Source organism: Narcine bancroftii, chromosome 2 (genome assembly GCF_036971445.1).
Source record: "Narcine bancroftii isolate sNarBan1 chromosome 2, sNarBan1.hap1, whole genome shotgun sequence".
Taxonomy (NCBI): Eukaryota; Metazoa; Chordata; class Chondrichthyes; order Torpediniformes; family Narcinidae; genus Narcine; species Narcine bancroftii.
The window spans coordinates 33,247,770-33,267,372 of NC_091470.1; the positions used below are offsets into that span (position 1 = coordinate 33,247,770).

A 19,603-nucleotide genomic window follows, 5' to 3' on the forward strand; every position below is an offset into this window, starting at 1 on the left:
GTAAACTGGATTCGAAATTGGCTGAGTGGGAGAAGACAGAGGGTGGTAGTAGATGGTTGCTTCTCAGATTGGAGGCTTGTGAATAGTGGTGTGCCTCAGGGATCTGTGTTGAGACCATTGCGGTTTGTTGTACATATCAATGATCGGGATGATAACGTGGTGAATTGGATCAGCAAGTTTGCTGGTGACACAAGGATAGGAGGAATTGTGGACAGCAAGGAAGATCTTCAAAGCTTGCAGAGCAATCTGAACCAGCTGGAGAATGAGCCAAAAAATAGCAGCTGGTGTTTAATGCAGACAAGAGTGAGGAATTGCATTTTGGAAGGGGAACCAAGGTAGGAGATACACAGTTAATGAGGAGTGCAGAGGAGTAGAGAGATCTGGGAATACAAATACATTATTCCCTGAAGGTGGACAGGGTTGTAAAGCAAGCTTTTGGTATCTTAGGCTTTATAAATCAAAGTGTTGAGTATAGGAGTTGGGATGTTATGTTGAAGTTGTTTAAGACTTTGTTGAGGCTAAATTTAGAATTGTGTGTGCAGTTGTGGATGCCTAACTATAGGAAGGATTGAAATAGTGCAGAGATTTACTAGGATGTTACTGGGTCTTCAGGAGTTGAATTAAAGAGAAAGGTTAAACAGATTAGGACTTTATTCCTTGAAGTGAAGAAGAACGAGAGGAGATTTGATAGAGGTTTACAAGATTTTGAGAAGTATAGATGGAGTGGATGCAAATAGGCTTTTTCCACTTAGATTGAGGGAAGATAAATATGAGAGGTCGTAGTTCTAAGATGAAGGGAGAAAGGTTTAGGGGGATGTTCTTCACTCAGAGAGTGGTGGGAGAGTGGAATGAGCTGCCATCTGATGTGGTGAATGGGAACTCGATCATGTGTTTTAAGAATAAATTGGAATGGAACATGGATCGGAGAGGCTTGGAGGGTTATGGAATGGGACCAGGTCAGTGGGATTAGGGAGATAATGGTTGGCACAAACAAGAGGGGCCGAATGGCCTGTTTTTTTTGTACTATAGCATTCTATGATTCTATGTACAGGGCTGCGTTCACTACCTTTTGCACGGGTTTCTGTTCAGAGGTAATGGTACCCCCATATCAGGCTGTGATGTAGCTGGTCAGCACACATTGCCAAGATTCCCAATGTCATACCAAACTTCATGAGTGTGAGATTACATACCAGCAGTTTTTGTCCTGTTATCAGACTCCTGAATGAATCTCATAACAGTAAAATCATGTTGCCTTTGTTCTGTACCAACTTATCTCTTTAATGCTGCACTTCTGCCCTGTCTTACTTGTACTATGTTTGAGAAGTCTAGCTGGGATGCTGGCAAAAAAAACTATCACTATATCATAATGCATCTGAAAATAAACCTGAACATTCTAGTGAAGGATAACCCTCTCATGTCTGGAATCATCTTTGTTGAAAGATTGACCTCAGAGCAAACAACCTGGATTAACATTATGGCATACATTGACATTTGTGAGAAGGGGCTATGGGCCGATCCAAAGTGAGCTCTGGCACGTTTAAATGGGACGCTAACAGCATCATTTGCGAAAAAATAATCAGTTAAATAACGGAGAAACTTTGAATCTACAGACAAAGATAATTCAATTAATAATAGATGGAGTTTTTTGAAATACTGAGATGGAATTAAGTAATGCAATCCCAATGAGAATTAAATATCTCTGTAAATTGTGAATCAAGTGCTGTACCATCATTGCCCACGTGAGAGCAGCCACAAGTGAAAAAACTGCCAACAAGACCCTTCGAAAGGACTAGAAAAGGAAAACAAGAGTGATTGAAAGTACCCTTGACTGTAAATGCAAGAGAAATAAAAGATTAAAGTTTATAAAAAAGATGCAAAATGAATTTTACAGATGTACTTAGATTAAAAAGACTTGCATGTATACAATTTTACACAGAAATAAAGACATATTAACCCAACCTCTCAAGTTCTTTCCAGGGCATACCAAAGCACCAACCTGTATACAACAGGCTCACACAAACTAGGATCCAATCCTATTTGAACAAATGCAAAAATTGATGCAATGATAACCCCTAGTTCATCTTCAAACTATCGTGATGGGATTGTTTACATCCACTCCTGCCTTCATGCCTTCATGAACCCCACAAGAGTCAGCCTAACCATTTGTGTTCTATTCTTTAGAGTTCAGTGGAAGCAATTGCCTTTTACATAGGTGTGTGTTATCATTTGATTGATGATTGAAAGGCTTTTTGGAAATTGGCTAATGAGGCAAAGGCGCATTAATTTATTTACAATAACTCATTAATTCATCTGCATTAATGATAAGGCAAACCTATTCCTATCAGGACATGTGACAGAACCTGAATGACATGGAGGTGGATGGCACCTTTTGTCATTTACATGTCATGATTGAATGCTGTTTGATCAACTTGGTGTTCAATATTAAATATCAGATAGAACATTTTTGGGATAAGTTTATTAAAAGATATTGCACAAATCAAATAATCTGTTGATCAATATAACTACATAACAACCTTTGTATGTACAAGCTTCAGCAAGGGTGGTGAGCGGGAAAGAGCCAAGATGAAGTGCAGAATAGAATTAAATTTTCAAACTATTTACCTTGAACTTTTGATCTCACGATTAAAGCCAACAGTAAGCTAGTTCTACAACATATATAGATATATTGGCCTGTGATCATTAATGTTTTGAGTAATCTGTATCCACCTCCGATGTGATGGTGCCCGCTTCTTTTCAGTTGCCATCTGGTCAGAAGGAACCATGGTGCATTTCTGGAGTGTAAGTTAGAAGGACTATCATTACCCAGAAGTGCAACAATGCCTAAAAGAGAAGCAATATTTTAGAAATTACAAATAATTCTATATTTAACAAAAAAATTATTAGTGATATTCAGAGAGCTACAACAAGTGAAGACAGAGTTAGGTCCTCACTGACTTTCAAAATATTCAGAAGAGTTTTGGGAGGAGGATTTCATTAACAAACAATCGAAGGGCCTTTCCACCATTCAGGTCGTGAGGCTGGTGTTCAGGTATTTTGTGCCTTGAAGGTTTCTATACCAAGTACATTCACGTTCAGGGTGACCACTTGCAGGCACGTGCAGTTAATATTATTTGTGACTTGTGGCTATTTGCACTCAATTCATGCAGAGGAATTTCAGCTTCATGAACATAAATGTTCTGCAATCCTAGAGCACAACATCTATAAGTTAGTTTTTAGATTAAATGTGACCATATAGAAGACATTGGGAAAAGTAATCCCTGCATTGTAGATGGTCAAGCAAATGTATAGACAGAAGTACGGAGCAGGTATTTGAATCATCCATTCAAATCAATATGCATTGCTGAAGGTTTCAAAAATCAAATTGTTTTTGTGACACAAATTTTCCAAATTGTGTCACCAATTTAGATTATTTTCTTAAGGACAGAATAAAAACTAGGAGTTCTCAACAGGTCAGGCAACAACTGTGAAAGGTCAATGACTTGAAACATTACACTATCATTTCTTTCTTTATGGGGCAAAGGAAAATCTTTTGATAGACTTCTGTGTACATAATAATAAAAAGAATCTTAATTTTGAGGTGCTGCCTCAAGCACTGAGTATTTTTTTTCTGGTTCATGTTAGATTCAAGCTTTTGCTATTGTACACAATGCTCTTCCTGGCTAAGAAGCACCATCTTATCCTTCCTATAATCAATGAAAAGGTCCCAAGTTCTCCCAACAGAGACTACAAAGAGCATTGTTTGCAAGCTGTTATCGCAATAATTACAAGCAAAAGCATTAATATTCCAAAGCAGCAAAAGAAATTCAAATTCAGAAACTTTTACAATTTGAGTTGTTCATATTGGGGAAATTAATCCTCCACATGATTATCAACCCCAACAAAAAGGACCAAGTCACTATATGACATTATTCCATCTTCACATCATCCATGACAATTCTGAGTACGTCTCAGCTAGAGAATAGAGCAAGTTAGAAGATCTAAAAATAAATAATCTGTTTCCTTCACATAATATCAAAGCCAACTGATAGTCTTATTTCTTTAATGTTTCTGAAAATGAATTGTGAATGCCAAATTTAAGGCAAATAATTTTGTAAATCACAAGTTAACACTTATTTTCTGCTTCTCATTAACAAGTTAACAAACTGAAATTTGCATTGATATTTTAGTAACACCACACAAAAGAAAAAAAAAACAAGTCTTAAATCTAATTATTTTCCCTCTTGTTATACCTGTTAGGTAGATGAATACAAAGACCAAAGGAATTGTCGGAACCTGCCTATTAACATGCATTCAAACTCTAGACAGATTTTGGTCATAAGCTCAGAACAGGTATGAAGCTTCATTCTCAACTGTCCAGCTCTGGAGACAAATCAACTTCTCCAGTCAGCTATGGCCTCCCAGCAGTAATGAGTTCCATAGGTTTGCAAGTCATTCAGCCTCTTTCAGTCCTCTGTTCAGGACTATCTAAAATTAAAGCACTTTGGCATTAATATATTGAATTTCCCAGTCTCAAATACTTGTCAATGAAGTCATTTGCCTCTGTCTTTGGACACAGAAAATGCTGGGATAGAGAGACTATGAGAGACTGGAATCAAAGAGGAATTTAAAAATAAATTACATTTAGACTTTATCGCTCTATAATCTTTCATTTCAGACAATAGCTCACAGAGAGAACAATGCACTTAACTTCTCCCGGACATATTTACTAATTGATTCAACATGAGCTTACAGAAATCTCTTCGCATTGTGAGTAGCCAGATCAATCTGCTATTCATCCATCTATAATACAACAGCATGAGGATCAGGAACACTAGTGATGGAAGCATCAGAGCTGACAGCCATTGTGTTGTGACAACAACGTAATCCTGAGTAGACAAAGCAATTGAAGATGCAGGACTGAATAAAGGCTAAAAGTCCTGTTGGCCCATAGTTCTGGTAGAATCCATTGTAAGACCTCAACACTACAAGTTAAATCAAAATCTAAATGCTGAGACATACCAAAATACCTTAGATTAGTCATTCTCAACGGGAGCCATACAGCCCCCACGTTCAAGGGGAGCCACAGACTGAAATAATTTTTTTTAAAATTATGTAGTCGATAGGAGAAAAGTACGGTAGAAACCAACTCAACTTGACAGCAGGGAAGTGGGCCCATAAACTTTTGAGCACAGAGCCAAAAGAGGCCATAACCAAAAAGTTGAAAATGGCAGCCAGAGATATACATTGTAACTGGTAAAAAGTTAAACTCACCATATAAATAATCACAAATACCCTTGCAATTGGATATCGTCTCAGAAAGATTCCTAATCGGATGCTGTGAAAGAGACGAGGAGTTATTTCCAGTACCATCAACACAGAATTTTTAAAAATTTTAAAATATTAAATCATAGTATGAAATATCAAGCTCAAGATAATCAAACATTCACAAATTGCACCCAATTAACTTCAGTAAAGAAAAAGCCAGAACAGAATTTACTAGTCGATAGCTACCTGAATCGGTCTATTGTATTTGCTGCTTTGCGGACTTTCCCATACATTCCTACTGCAGAACTGTCCATTTCACCGAAAAGAACTGGGACATTTCTCATGCGAGCACCTAATTCAAGTACAATTTACTGAAAATATTTAAACAATTCAGTTCTTTTAAAAAAAAAGCAAAAAGAATGAAAATCTTAGACCTCTGTGGTCAAGGAAAGATCTGCAACATTTTTGCATGCCAAGCCATCTAAACCGCAATCAACGATACATTCAAATATGATACAATGTCTGAATTATCTTTTAGATGCAAAATTTCTTCTACCAAATAAAAGCTTTTGAACTTAATTTCATTAAAATGGTAATGAAATTTCTTCTAAGTATTCACGGTAACAAAATAGGAATAGAACAATGAGGGAAAAAAAATGGATTTTTCATCAGTTGTGAAGACCTGGATAGTGCGCAAAGTTCACAATTATTTTGACAAGCGCTTCAAACCCACTCCGATTAACTAATCAATTTTACACACCAAATCTCATAGCAAAGCAAATTTCATGATCGAAATATTAAAGAGAGAATTTCAAATTTAGGCCTCGAAAATAAATCCACTCAAACCACTCTCTTGGAAATTTCTGAAATTATTACCTACCTTCGTTATTTTCCAATACAGATACATTGATAGCCGTGCCAGTAATGCTGCCACCCTGGCCATTTTTAAGTTGCTGTTCAAGGCGTTCCAATTGGAAGACAAGCGAGTTCTTCTCTGTACTGAGAGCCTCCAACATAGTCTGCTTCTGGATTAAGGTTTCAGTCAGCTGGTGTAGTCGGTTCTCCAGTTCGGTGTGACTGCTACTCAAGGTTTTGTTTGTAAGCTGGAAGCCAAGAGGCAACTTAGCAATGTGTAGCGACAAAAGTTTACAATATAGAACGAGAAGATTCAGACCATATATGTCAGTTCTTCGTTAAGGTTATCCCAAAGAACACCATTCCTCTGATCTCCCTGTAACCATAGTTCACCTCTTACTTCAAATATTTGTTTTGTATTACAAGGTTTTGCTTCAGCGCCTGTGGTTAAAGGAAAGCTAAAAATCCACATTGCAATGAGGAGAACTTAGTGTGTGTTTCTTCAATTAATAATATTCTACACAAGATTTTAAAGAGGAAAATAATATTTTCTGTAAGACTGCCATTACGAAGTGTTGGCAAAACAATCCATCTTTACCTCCCACACAGAAACTCTCATTAAACTGAATGAATTAAATTTACTTCACAATGTTACATTGTGGTCAATATTATAAAAACTGCTGAGGTTGAAAATATAAAATAAAAACAGAAAATAGGAACAGAAGATCAGGAAAAGAAATTGGTAATATTGCAGGTCTCGTTCTTTGAATTCAAAATTATCACAAAACACTTGATAAAACTCATGGCCTACGGAGCACCGATCATAATTCTACGGCTTGAAGCGTGAATTCGATGCACTGAAGAGATACTACTAATGCCTTTCCCTCATCTAAAAGATGCTGTGCAGAACTGGAAGGAATGCTCTCCTCTTGTCTGTGAGTGTAGGTCTAAAAGCTACAGGAGTTCAACATCAAATACGAAAAAGCAGCCACCAATCATAAACTTGCACACATTCCTCCAATGAAAAGACCTGGCAGAGCTTCTTTAGCAGCTAATTCTCAATGGCGGCCATAGCACATTTAAGTAAAATCCCCATTTTCTTTTCACCTCCCATAATTTTTTTTTTTTTTTTTTTTTTTAAATGTAATTGGTAGGAGAGAAGTATGGGAGAAACCAAAACCTGATTGCTTCACAGGGAAAGGTTAGAGTCGTAGGGAGTCCATAGCCAAAAATAAAGGTTGAGAATGGCTGCCTGCCATCTGAATCAGGTAAGCAGAAGCATGAAATACTAATGATTGCAGGTTCAGGTCCTATTCATACATCATTGCTAGTATATCCTTGTCTCTTCTTCAGTAATGAGTCAAAATACTGAACTCCCCGTGTGTAAGAGCTTTAAGAGTACGTGCATTATATAGGGTGCTGCAGTACCTATTAGTAATGAGGATTGGACTATTAATATAGATTTTGCCAGCCACACCTACATAACAAAAATGATAGAAAGAATGCTTTCTATGTTAAAGTTAAAATAGAAACCCTGTAACCAGATTTCAGATTTATTTTCAGAATACATACATGACATCACATACAACCCTGAGATTCTTTATCTACAGGCAAGGCAGAATTACCACTTATTAGTAGTGCAAAAAAAAACTATATACAAAGAATCGGGAACAAAACACACAAATGTTGGAGAAACTCAGCAGGTGAAACAGTGCCTTTATGTAGCAAAGGTAAAGATACATCACCAACGTTTCGGGGCGACACACCTTGATGAAGGGCTCAAGCCCGAAACGTTGGTTCTGTATCTTTACCTTTGCTACATAAAGGCACTGTTTCACCTGCTGAGCTTCTCCAGCATTTGTGTGGTTTTTTTCACTTCACCACAGTGTCAACAGAATCCTGTGTTTTACCCAAGAAATGTGAACAAACTAACTGTGCAATGTAGAGAGGGGAAAAAAAAAGTGCCAAGTCCCTGATGGAGTTTATTGTTAAGGAGTCTGATGGTGGAGGGGTAGCAGCTGTCCCTGAACCTGGTGGTGCGAGTCTTGTGGCCCCTCGACCTCTTTCCTGATGGTAGCAGTGAGAACAGAGCATGTGCTGGGTGGTGTGGATCCTTGATGAATTGCTGCAGCTCTCCGACAGCAGCGTTCCCCATAGATGTTCTTGATGGCTCACTACTTTTTGCAGCCATTTACATTCAGGGGATATTGGTGTCCCCATGCCAGAACGTGATTTGAAAATATCCATTTGATTTGACACAACCATGTGTTGAAAATAACATTTCATGAACACAAATACAAAACAAACATATGAAGTATTACCTGATGCCTGAGTTTCTGAATTTCCTCCTCTCGGTCCTTTACTCTCATCTGTAGTGTGTCCTTTGTTCGGTGTAGTTCATCTTCGGTGTATTGAAATTCCTAAATTCAACAGCAAGAAATCAAAGGATGTGGCAATTTACTATAAATAAATTAAAACTTTAATAGCTGGATGACTATTCTAACAAATCTCTCACTTCGAATACAGTAGCTGATTCACTTACCAGTTACAGCTAAACTGGTGCCCTTCTGTACTATTCAGAACAATTTCCTTAGCTCATTGTCAATTATTTTGACATTTAACATTGTGATGGAGCACAATTTCATATTCTTAAAACAGTTACTTTCTCTCAAAGCATGTAGGATCTGAATGTGCTCAGTGATTCTTTACCAAGCTAACTCGAGAAAAATTCATTTTTAACTTACTAATTAAGAATGGAAGTTTCATTTTGGTAAATGGGAACATAATAACTTGTACCCATGTCACTAAATTAAGAGCTTGTGATTATCTGGTCAATTTTGAACATACAAGAAATGTAAAGATCCATTTAGTTCATATTTCTCACATATATTCATGAGAAAAGCCCCCAAAAATAGTCTTTGAACCAATTCTGTAAAATATCTCTAAATAATATGCCACATCTTTTAAGTTAAAAATAATTTTTCTTTATTGATATCCAAAATTATGAATTCACTAAAATTACTTTTTGTTTTCCTGGAAATTTATTACATGCCAACACAATGAATGTTGATCACCCAGAGGTTTATTCAAAATAATCTTAGCAATTTTAGTTTGATCTTGGCAGGGAGAGATACATGCCTGTTTCTGGCGTTCTAGTTCAGATTCCATTTCCTTTCTGGTCCCCATTAGTGAGCTGATTTGTTCTTGTAGTTCTTGGATTTGTTCCCTGGAGGTCTCTGCCTCACCTAATTGTTGCACCTCTGTATCCTGCAGTTGAAGTGCAGAAGTTCAAGCAGTCAGTGGCATTTCACTTTTATGCTATTTCTTTTAAACTGTACAAGACCTATTTAAATGGTATCATCTTCAATTCATATCACTGTAAAGCCTATGCCTCAAATTGGAATGGATCAGAATGATTCTGTTGCTATTTTTAGAGATGGCATTAATTTTGCAATAAGCATCAACTCCATTTGGATCGTGTACGTGCAATAACATTGAGAATTCCGTCCCATCCCCCCTCCACCCACCCCCCCCCCCCCCAAAATGGTGGTGCTGCTCCAACGGCAGAAGTGCTGCTGGCGTGGGCGCGGGAAGAGCAGGAAGCGGAGACACAGTGCTCCTCCGTAGGGTTCTAATGCCGGCTCTCTACAGACTTTAAACTTTAAAATCCTGCGACTGTGGGTTCTGGGCCCAAGATGACGGCGTCTGTGCTGACTTTGGCCTCGAGGCGTTGCAAACTCCAGGGAAAGCAGAGGACTAGCACTGGGCACCAGAAAACAGGGAGAATGCCCCCCCCTCCCCATTTGAGAAGCAGAGGAGATAACGTTAAGGGCTGGTGACCACAGCAGTAGACCAGTGAGGGACTCTATGGCTGAAGAACACACAGGTGGCAGGACGTTAGCGACTTGAGGCGAGAAACCCATGGAGGCTGCGGGTGATGAAGCAAAATTCTCACACAGGCTATGAACTGCAGAAGACTGACTGAAGAAGCACCAGGTATTGGAACCAGGATGCGAGAGGGTGCCAAGGGCGGGAGAGGCTCCTGAGGGGCTTCGGGCGCTGAATGGTTCCTGATTGCGTCAGAGGTTTGGATCTGGAGCTCGGGTTATCGACGGTTTGGACTGGTCTGTGAGGCTGAATCCATGGACACTCATCATCTCTAAAGGGGCAGTCTTTTGTTTCTCTTTCTCTGACTGCAAGGGGCACCAGGCTATTTCTGCTCATGGTGAATCTTTGTCTGCCTGATGGCAAAGTAAATGCAATTTTGTGTGATATTACATGACAATAAAGGAATCTTGAATTGTCTGTTACTCAACATGGCATTACTACAGATAGGTCTTTTGCTCAAGTCACCGACAGCTGTCAGACAAGAATTATTTTTGTTAACAATTATGTAATTTGATAGCCAGTTTAACATCATTATTATTTTTGTGCATTGAAGATTTCAATAATTGTGTTAAAATAATGCAAGTTACATCATTAAAAAACTTAACGACTTATCTGGGGGTGGGGTGGGGAGGGGGTGAATATTCAATATAGCTGTGGGAGGCATTCCCTTCTTGTGATGTATGGAGATTTGTTTAATCATGGTTGAAGCAAGCAATCAAGTTCAACACGAGTTTTACAGCTGTTGTCAGACTACAACCAACTACCTGCAGTTCTGTCCTCAGTGTTTGAATTTGACCTAGTAGTTTTTGGATCTCTTCACGCTGCATGTCACGCTCATGACGAAGCTCCTCCATCTCCATGATGCTGACAGTATGGCTCTCAATACCTTCAATCCCTGAACCCTCCTTTAGGCTGTTAATCAGTTTCTCTTTGGACTGTGGGGGGGGGAAAAGCATAAAGATTTCATCATAAATTATTGTGGAATGACAATTGTAGAATATAAAGCATGTTGTTTGTACTTTTAATCACTAAATTCCATTCGACATGGTTAGCATAGTAGTTACAGTAATGCTACTACAATGCCAGTGACTTGGGTTCAAATCCCACAATGTCTTTAAAGAGTTTGTACATTCTCCTTGTGTCTGCACAATTTTCCCCCCACCCTTTAAAAGGTACAGGGGCTGGAGGTGAATTGTGGTATTTGGGCAGCAGAGACCCATGATTTGGAAGGGCCTGTTACCGTGCTGTTGTCTAAATTTTAAAGATAACTAAAAGCAATCCTTGCATGGTCGATAAGGTACGTTATGATCCTGGAAAACGGCGTGCATCATAATTTTCAGTAACATCCGTGCATGAGCCAATGAAGAGTTGACAAAAAGTTGTATTTACAGTTTTTCTTTCTTGGACTAAAATACAGACCAAGACTTTGCCCCTTTTGAGCAATTATTTGCCAAATTTCAATGACCTAATCGTCATTTTTTTTTTTTTGCTATTTACAGATTAGGATCTTCTTGAACTCCTTAATTTTGAGGTTTCACCAAGACTTAGATTTTATTCTTATCTGGGAAGTATATAATTTTAGACCCAATCAGAAAGTACTTCTTTCAGCCCTTTATGAACTACTATTAAGATCTGGCAATAATTCTTCATCCAGCATTAAGAAAATTTGGGGACGTGACTTTCAACAGCTGTTTCCTAAAGATACATAGGATTCTAGTTTGATAAATCCTCTCTGTGCTAGACATTCTTCATTACAATTTAAAGTTGTCCATAGGGCCCATTATTCCAAAGTTCAATTACCTAAATTTTATCCCAATATATCCTTGAAACGTGATAAGTGTACAACTCAGGAAGATACTTTATAGTATATGTTCTGGTGATGTCCCTCCCTTTATAGTTACTGGAAACAGGTACCATCTTTAATTCTGTAATTTTAATTTACTGTTACCTGAACATCATATGTATCTGATAGTTTTAAAAACAGTTTAAAAAAAATTGAAAAAAAAGAAAAGATAAGATTAAAGGGAAAATTCACTACCAAATTAATTTTGTATTTTAAACACATTTTGCCATCTAGTGACAATATTCCCATACTGCAACATACCAGTTGGAAGAAGTACACAACCTGACACACGTTCACCTTGTCATAGAAGCATGCAGTGGGTAGAATCAACATAGAAAACTTTCATCTCATCACTGATCTTTCAACACGAGATAATCTAATCCTTTCTTTTTACAGTAAAGTTCCAGCACATTGGGTCCTTGGTAAGGCTAAACCAGCGTATTTTTAGACCACCATATGCTATTCTATTAGTACAGTAACACACTTTTAATTCAATTTTATTTTTAAAAAGATGTTAAATAGTAAAATGATAGATTTTTACAGTGCAGAGGAATTCGGGCCGGTGGATGGAGTGTGCCACCCATCACATAGTGAGCTACATGTGGAACCAATGGGATAATCATAGTTTTACTGCACAGTATTTGTTAGTTTTTACAATAGTAATTCTAAGCTCTGTTAAATGTTTAATCCTCCACTTCACTGGTTGCAGAACCTTCTGCAAAGGTCTGATGAAAGTATTTCCAATGTTGCACTCCCCAATAGCAATGAGTGATAACAGTGCATTATTATGGAGCATGTGGTACACTGGTTAGACGGCCTGCAACTTGCTTATATTGTCTCGGGTTCCTGGTGGCAAAACAAATGCTCAGCAAGATAAATAGCCCACTTTACAATAGTTGCTAAGGACAAATAAATGGATAGGCTTGCGGTTCTTCCCCATAACCTTGCCCTCACTTGAAGGATTCTGGTAGCCTTTTGCTTGTAGTCCATCAGTTCCTGTTTGGCAGAATCCAAGCTGGTCTTTGCAAGTTTGAGCTGTTGCTGCTGAACATCTGCTTTCCTCTTTTCTTCAATCACCCTCCTCTCCGAGGCCGTCAGGGCTTCCGCCAAGCTTTGGCGCTCACACTCTGTTTTGTTGAGCCGAGCTACAAATTCACTCTGGAATGAAACACCAAACAGACGTTGTAGACAATCTAGTTTTACTTGAACAGACATATAGGCATTTGCCAAATAATAACTGGAAATAATAGAATTTCATTTTATAAAAGGCTTCCTCCACATTAAAAAGCAAAACAATTGCTCGCTCTCATCTACTTATTTACTGCTCAGTCTCACAATAACAACGAACACCCCAGGGCTCTCCGTATCCAGAAGAGGAATGGTGACGAAAACTGCCACAGCTTAAAACAAAAATCAATTTTACGATAATCACACAAAGTTCGGCAGTGGAGAAGACAGGAAATGTGAGGGAAGGCTGGGGAAAGGGTCAATTGTAGTGAAGTCCTATGATCCACCTTGAAAATGTGAAAACATAGAGTCAACTTTCATGGTGACTGAACGATTTCACTGCAAGGCAAAAAGAATTTTCCATGAGTAGAAATATACGGAGTAGAAACTCTTCTCCTGTTGCTAGTGTTAAGCTATATATTCAGAGCTGGGTATTCTGCTCTGCTGTCGATTTGAAGTGGAACTGAATTTCAGAAATGGAGTACAACGCATAGACTCTTATTTGCTGTGTATAATCAAGGACAAAATTCTATCTTATTGCACTTTTCAAGGGTCATAGGCAATTTTTATTCATTACCATGAAATAGAAAACTGGGGAACAGCAGCGATTTTACCATTTTCTTATTGTGCTATGATGCAGTGGTAAAAATATGACACTTGAACCAATTCATGTTAGGCCACTCGAGAGAAAGGGAGCTGGCAGATCGATGCAACAGGGTTTCACGACTACAAGTTTTAGAAACCCTTAGCATACCACTCAAACTAAGCCTATATTTATTTCATTGAGGATAAAATGGTATCTACACAAAAAGTGTGTTGAACAAACAAACTCCATTTTGTGCAATTTTGCAGTTCTTAGGATCAACATGGCTCAGGAGCAGAATGCAAAAATGAGAGTTGGCCACATAAAAGCCTTCATATTAAATTCTTAGATATTGATTTCTAATGTTTCCAAAATTTTGTCTATTTGAGCCCCAAAGTGCATCGTTTGACAAACAAATTAAAATGTATCTACAGTTCCGTCCATAATGTTTGGGACAAATAACGCTATTTTCCCCCACTTCATTTACCCATGCTGCAGAATTTTCTGATACAGATTTATTGTCAGAGTCCATACATTACATCACATATAACCCTGAGATTCCCTTTTCCTGCAGGCGCGGCAGAATTACTAATTGGAAGTGGGGAAAAAAAAACTGTACACTGCGTAAAACATGTAAACGAAGAACTGTAAACAAACTGACTGTGCAATACAGAGAAAAACACAGAAAATCATTAAAGTGCACAAGTAAGAGTCCTTAAATGAGTTCTGATTGAGTTTGTTGTTGAGGGGTCTGATGGTGGAGGGGTAGCAACTGTTCCTGATCCTTGTGGTGTGGGTCTTGTGGCACCCATGCCTCTTTGTTGAAGGCAGCAGTGAGAACAGAGCATGTGCTGGGTGGTGAGGGTCTCCGATGATTGTTGCTGCTCTCAATAGTGGGGAGGGTTTTGCCAGTACTGCCCTGGGCTGTGTCCACTACCTTTTGGAGGGTTTTTGTGTTTCCATACCAGACGTGATGCAGCCGGTCAGCACACTTTCTACAACACTTCTGTGGAAATTTTCCAGAGTTTCTGAAGTCTCCACAAACTCCTGAAGTAGAGGCACTGATGTATTTTTTCAATCTTTTTAATTAACATTTTTCGTAATAAGAATTGAAATAACACAATTAAAATGGTATGTCCAAGTCTACATAGTATATCATATATAAATTCCAAAGAGTGAAAATGTGACATAATTATTCTAACGAAGAAAACAAGAGATAAAGAAATTATAGAAAAGCCCAACTAATCTACTAAAAAAAAATTTTTAAAAACTAATTGAGAGGCCTATCCCAAGAATCTATTGAATAGTTTAAAACATAGCTTTGGCGCACACCTACAGATAACAAAAACTGCAAGAATTCTATTACGCCTGGAAAGGAAGAGTTAATTCATAGAAAAACGGCAGTTATATCCCATGAAAGTCATCAGTAAATGTTTTCCAGGTTTCTTCAAATTTAGTAGTTGAATCTAAAGTACGACTTCTGATTTTTTTCTAGATTTAAGAAAGAAACATGAGAAAGTCAATGAAATAATGCAAAGAATCAGACAATTTCCAATTAAGTAAAATGGCTCTTCTAGCTAATAGTGTAGAAAAAGCTTTAACTCGATATGCAAATGTAAGTAAACAACATACATCTACAATTCCAAAAAGATTAGTTAAGGGGTTAGGTTGTATCATTGATAGAGTTTCAAAAATATCTGCCAAAAATCGTCTAACATGGAATATGACCAAAAGACGAGTAAAGCTAACGTGCTTTCTTAACGATGCCATTGGTGTGTTGGGTCCAGGAAAGATCCTCCGAGATTATGACTATCAAGAACTTACATTTACTCACTTTTTCCATCTCTGTTCCCTCAATGATCACTGGATCATACACCTCTGGCTTTCCTTTCCTGAAGTCAACAATCAGCTCCTTAGATTTGGTGACATTGAGAGCAAGGTTGTCATTGGTTCACCATTCAGTCAAGTTTTCAATTTCCATCCTATAATGTGACTCATCCGCTTCCTTTATACAATCCACCACCGTGGTATTGTCAGCAACGTTGTAGATGTGTTACTGTTATACCCAGCCACACAGGGGTAGTTGCAAAGCGAGTAGAGTGGGGGCTAAGAACACAGCCCTGTGGTGCTCCGATACTGATGGAGATTGTGGAGAAGTTCTTACCAATCTTCACTGATTGTAGTCTGGAGGTGAGGAAATCCATGACCCAATTACACAGTAGTGTGTTAACACCCAGGTCTTGGCGTTTACTGATCAGTTTTGAGGATATGATGGTGTTAAATGCCAAACTGTAGTTGATAAAGAGCATCCTGATGAATGCATCTTTGCTGTCCAGGTGTTCTAGGGCTTTGTGTAGAGCCAGTGAGATGGCATCCGCTGTAGACCTGTTACTATGATGGGCGAACTGGAATTTATCCATATCACTGCTCAGACAGCAGCTGATACGCTTCATCACCAGCCTTTCAAAACACTTCTTCACTGTGGATGCAAGTGCTACTGGTCAATAGTCATTAAGGCAGGTTACTACATTCTTCTCGGGCACAGGTATGATCAACTTCTGCTTGAAACAGGTGGGTACCACATCCTGCTGGAGTGATATTGAAGATATCTGTGAATACCTTAGTAAGTTGGTCAGTACAGATTTTTATTACTCGGTGAGGTACTCCATCTGGGCTGGATGCTTTCCTTGGATTCACTCTCTTGAAGGTGGCATGCACATCCTCCTCGGATATGCACAGGATGGGATCCATCAGACATAGAAGGTGTTGAGTTCCTCTGGGAGAGAAGCTTTGGCGTGACTACAATGCAAGATGCAAACTACTAGTTTGTCAGACAGGATGACCAAGAAGATTTCCAAGAAGTATTCAAAACAGTCTGCAGAATACTGGAAAAAGGTCTTGTGGACAGATGAGACCAAGATTAACTTGTATCGCAGTGATGGCATGACCAAAGTGCAGAGGTGTAAAGGAACTGCCCAAGATCCAAAGCATACCACCTTTTCCATGATTTGCATACAGTGTAGCCTCTAGATTTCTGTTCATCAAGTCTTCTGCAGACAGTAGTCATTGACGTATCCACACCTGCCTCCTGAAGAGAGTTTCTGATCTGTTGAGGACACCTGTTTGGAGATTTTTCTTCATTATGATGAAAATTCTTCTGTCACCAGCAGTGGAGGTCTTCCTTGGAATAACACTCCCTTTACGATTAATGAGTTCACCAATAAACTCTTCATGTAATTCTAAACTGTTGATTTTGGTAATTTTGGGTTGTGTCTCTTACTCTTTCATTCTTGTTTTCCAGCCTCATAATGGCTTCTTTCACTTTCATTAGTTCAACTATGGACCTCGTGTTGAAAAATGGCAACTGCAGACTCCAACGGTGATCAGAAGCAAGCCTGGCTCTCTTATACCTACACCAAAGAAATAAATAAACATAGCCGAATACTCAAACACCTGTGAAGCCAAATGTCCCAAACATTATGGTGCCCTGAAATGAGGGTACTATGTATAAAAAGTACTGTAATTTCCATATGGTCAAATCGTAATGAATACAAATAACCTTGAATAAAATCTGGAATGTGCACTTTAATTACGTGTGAATTATTTGATTACAAAATTTAAAAATGTGACACACAGGAGCAAATAAAGGAAAAAAGTGCCTTTGTCCCAAACATTATGGAGGCACTATATACATTCTGGTTTCAAAAAGTCACATTATATGATTAGTATTCAGTTGCCATGTACCAGAAAACTTTTGTCCAGACCAACCTGCATTTGACTGTGATTTTCTTGTTCTCTTTTAAGGGCTGATTCAGCTTCCAACAGCCTCTCTTGCATCGTCTGGTAGGCTTGGTTATGTAAGTTGCTCCCTTCATTGTGATCTTGCAGGATCCTTTCAAAAAAAAGGAGTGACATTGTCTTTGGGATTTTATTGATACAATGTATTAAAACACATTGGATTAGTCCATTTATCGTTATTCTTGTGACACAATATGGTACGTGTTTCAATATTGATACTTTGAAGTATCTAAGTCTGTTACATCCATCTTTAAGGTGATAATAGCATTTGGGTCATTTACTACCACCAAATAACTTCATCTTATAGGATACAAATTAATTCAAAAGGACACTGATAGATAAAATTATGCCTAAATCCCAACAAAGTGACTTCTTGTTCTCCAGCTGATGGTGAAGAGGTCACTAAGTTCACAAAACCATCATCTGCAATATAAAATGCCACTTTTGTGAATCCAGCTGGAAAATTGGCCTTTAAAAGTTTCAACCTCTTCCAAATAGCAACAGCAAGAGCAGAGAAGGAAAACTATTAAAACTAAAATTTATTAGAATAAGTATTTTAATTGTGATAAACAGGTTAAAAAAAAATAAAGTTTGTGGCATAACTTTTCCCCATTTTTAAATTTAAAATATGGTTTTCATGTTCAGATCAAAACTGAGTAATTGAATGACTGGTTATTCAGTACAAAAGCAATTTAATATCTTTCAAGTTGCTGCAAGTTACAGGGTAATGGCTTCAATTTAATTTTAAAAAACACAACTTTAATTACTTGGGAAATCAAATTTTTGGAACCAATTTTTCGGGTCAAATTTGGGGGGGGGGGTGCGTGTCGACTTTTACACGGGTCATACTTTTGACTACAACAAGTACCTGCGTCGTTTAAGGCTTCAGATGCTTGGATGATCGGGACTTGATGGCGAGTCTGTATTTGGGGCGATAGGAGCTCCGGTGGGCAGGCTGCCAGGGCAAGGGTCCACAGTTATGATGTTGGAAGCTCCGGTGGGTGGGTGGCCGGGGCGAGGATTCGCATTCGGGGCATCTGGAGCTCAAATGGGCAGACAGTCAGGGAAAAAAAAAAGAGGGCTCGATGTTTACATGGGTCATATGAAAACTAGTGATTTTGGGGACAAATAAAAAGTTTGACTACTACACAGTATCACCTACTTGAGTATATATGGCAGATGGGAACAGCATTTTGCTCACGTTGTTGAGCAAGTGAAGAGTGACATAGGAAGCAGCATTCCTTTATTTGTGGCGGCTCTAAACCATATAAAGTGTGGCACAAAAGCAAATCAATCGTTAATAGAACAATTTTTTGAACTGCATTCTTTGATTTCACTTTTATAAAAAAGATTTTCTGTTTTCCCCTTTCTAGGCTAGACATAATATATCATGAAAAAGAATCAGAGCCAAAATTCTTTGCACTAATTTCAGTCCTGCTCAGAAGCTTTGTCATCAGTTTGGAAATTAGTATCTAATGAAAAGCAAGCACGTCAAAAGAGTCATTGAAACCTGTTTCTTTCATTCTGTAGCAAGTCTATTGCTTCTGTACGCGTCTTCAAAAGTTGATCTGCCTCTTCCAGTCTCACTTTGAGCACAGCCAGTTGGGAATCCTTGGCGCTCAGCACCTCGTTCAGGTCATCCACTTGAGAACGCAGTTCCCTACTCATCCTGTCTGACTTTGAGTTCTCTGTATTCCATTTCTCAATCTGTTTCCTGGCTTTATTTAACTCTAAACAAAAAAAAACACATTCCAGAGAAACGCTATTAGTTCAAAGTACGGATGAGGGAGGCTGCTGGTTCTACTCAAACATTAACTTGTACTACAGTTCTGGAATGAATCGAGTGTTTTTGGTCTATTGCCCGTTAACTTGTACTACAGTTCTGGAATGAATCGAGTGTTTTTGGTCTATTGCCCGTTAACTTGTACTACAGTTCTGGAATGAATCCAGTGTTTTTGGTCTATTGCCCGTTAACTTGTACTACAGTTCTGGAATGAATCCAGTGTTTTTGGTCTATTGCCCGACTTAGAGAATCATTCTAAAACATTAGCATGGTTCACATGATTTTCATCTTAGTCATTGGGTAATAGTAGTCTTTCACGACCCCTCGTTCTAGTATTTTGATACACTTTGAAGTAATATTT

General features: G+C 38.4%; 1 protein-coding gene across 1 annotated transcript in view; it reads right to left on the bottom strand.

Annotated features, from left to right (window-relative positions):
• Positions 1–2,461: 2,461 nt before the first annotated feature.
• Positions 2,462–19,603, bottom strand: part of golga5 (golgin A5) — a 28,590-nt gene continuing 11,448 nt past the window's right edge. The window contains exons 4-13 of the mRNA XM_069916221.1: positions 18,970–19,189; positions 17,430–17,553; positions 12,806–13,009; positions 10,773–10,943; positions 9,259–9,387; positions 8,442–8,540; positions 6,146–6,368; positions 5,512–5,617; positions 5,272–5,335; positions 2,462–2,841 (exon numbers count right to left, since the gene is read on the bottom strand). Coding sequence (XP_069772322.1) covers positions 2,770–2,841; positions 5,272–5,335; positions 5,512–5,617; positions 6,146–6,368; positions 8,442–8,540; positions 9,259–9,387; positions 10,773–10,943; positions 12,806–13,009; positions 17,430–17,553; positions 18,970–19,189 — 1,412 coding nt within the window. The 3' untranslated portion in view covers positions 2,462–2,769. The remainder of the gene's footprint in view (positions 2,842–5,271; positions 5,336–5,511; positions 5,618–6,145; positions 6,369–8,441; positions 8,541–9,258; positions 9,388–10,772; positions 10,944–12,805; positions 13,010–17,429; positions 17,554–18,969; positions 19,190–19,603) is intronic.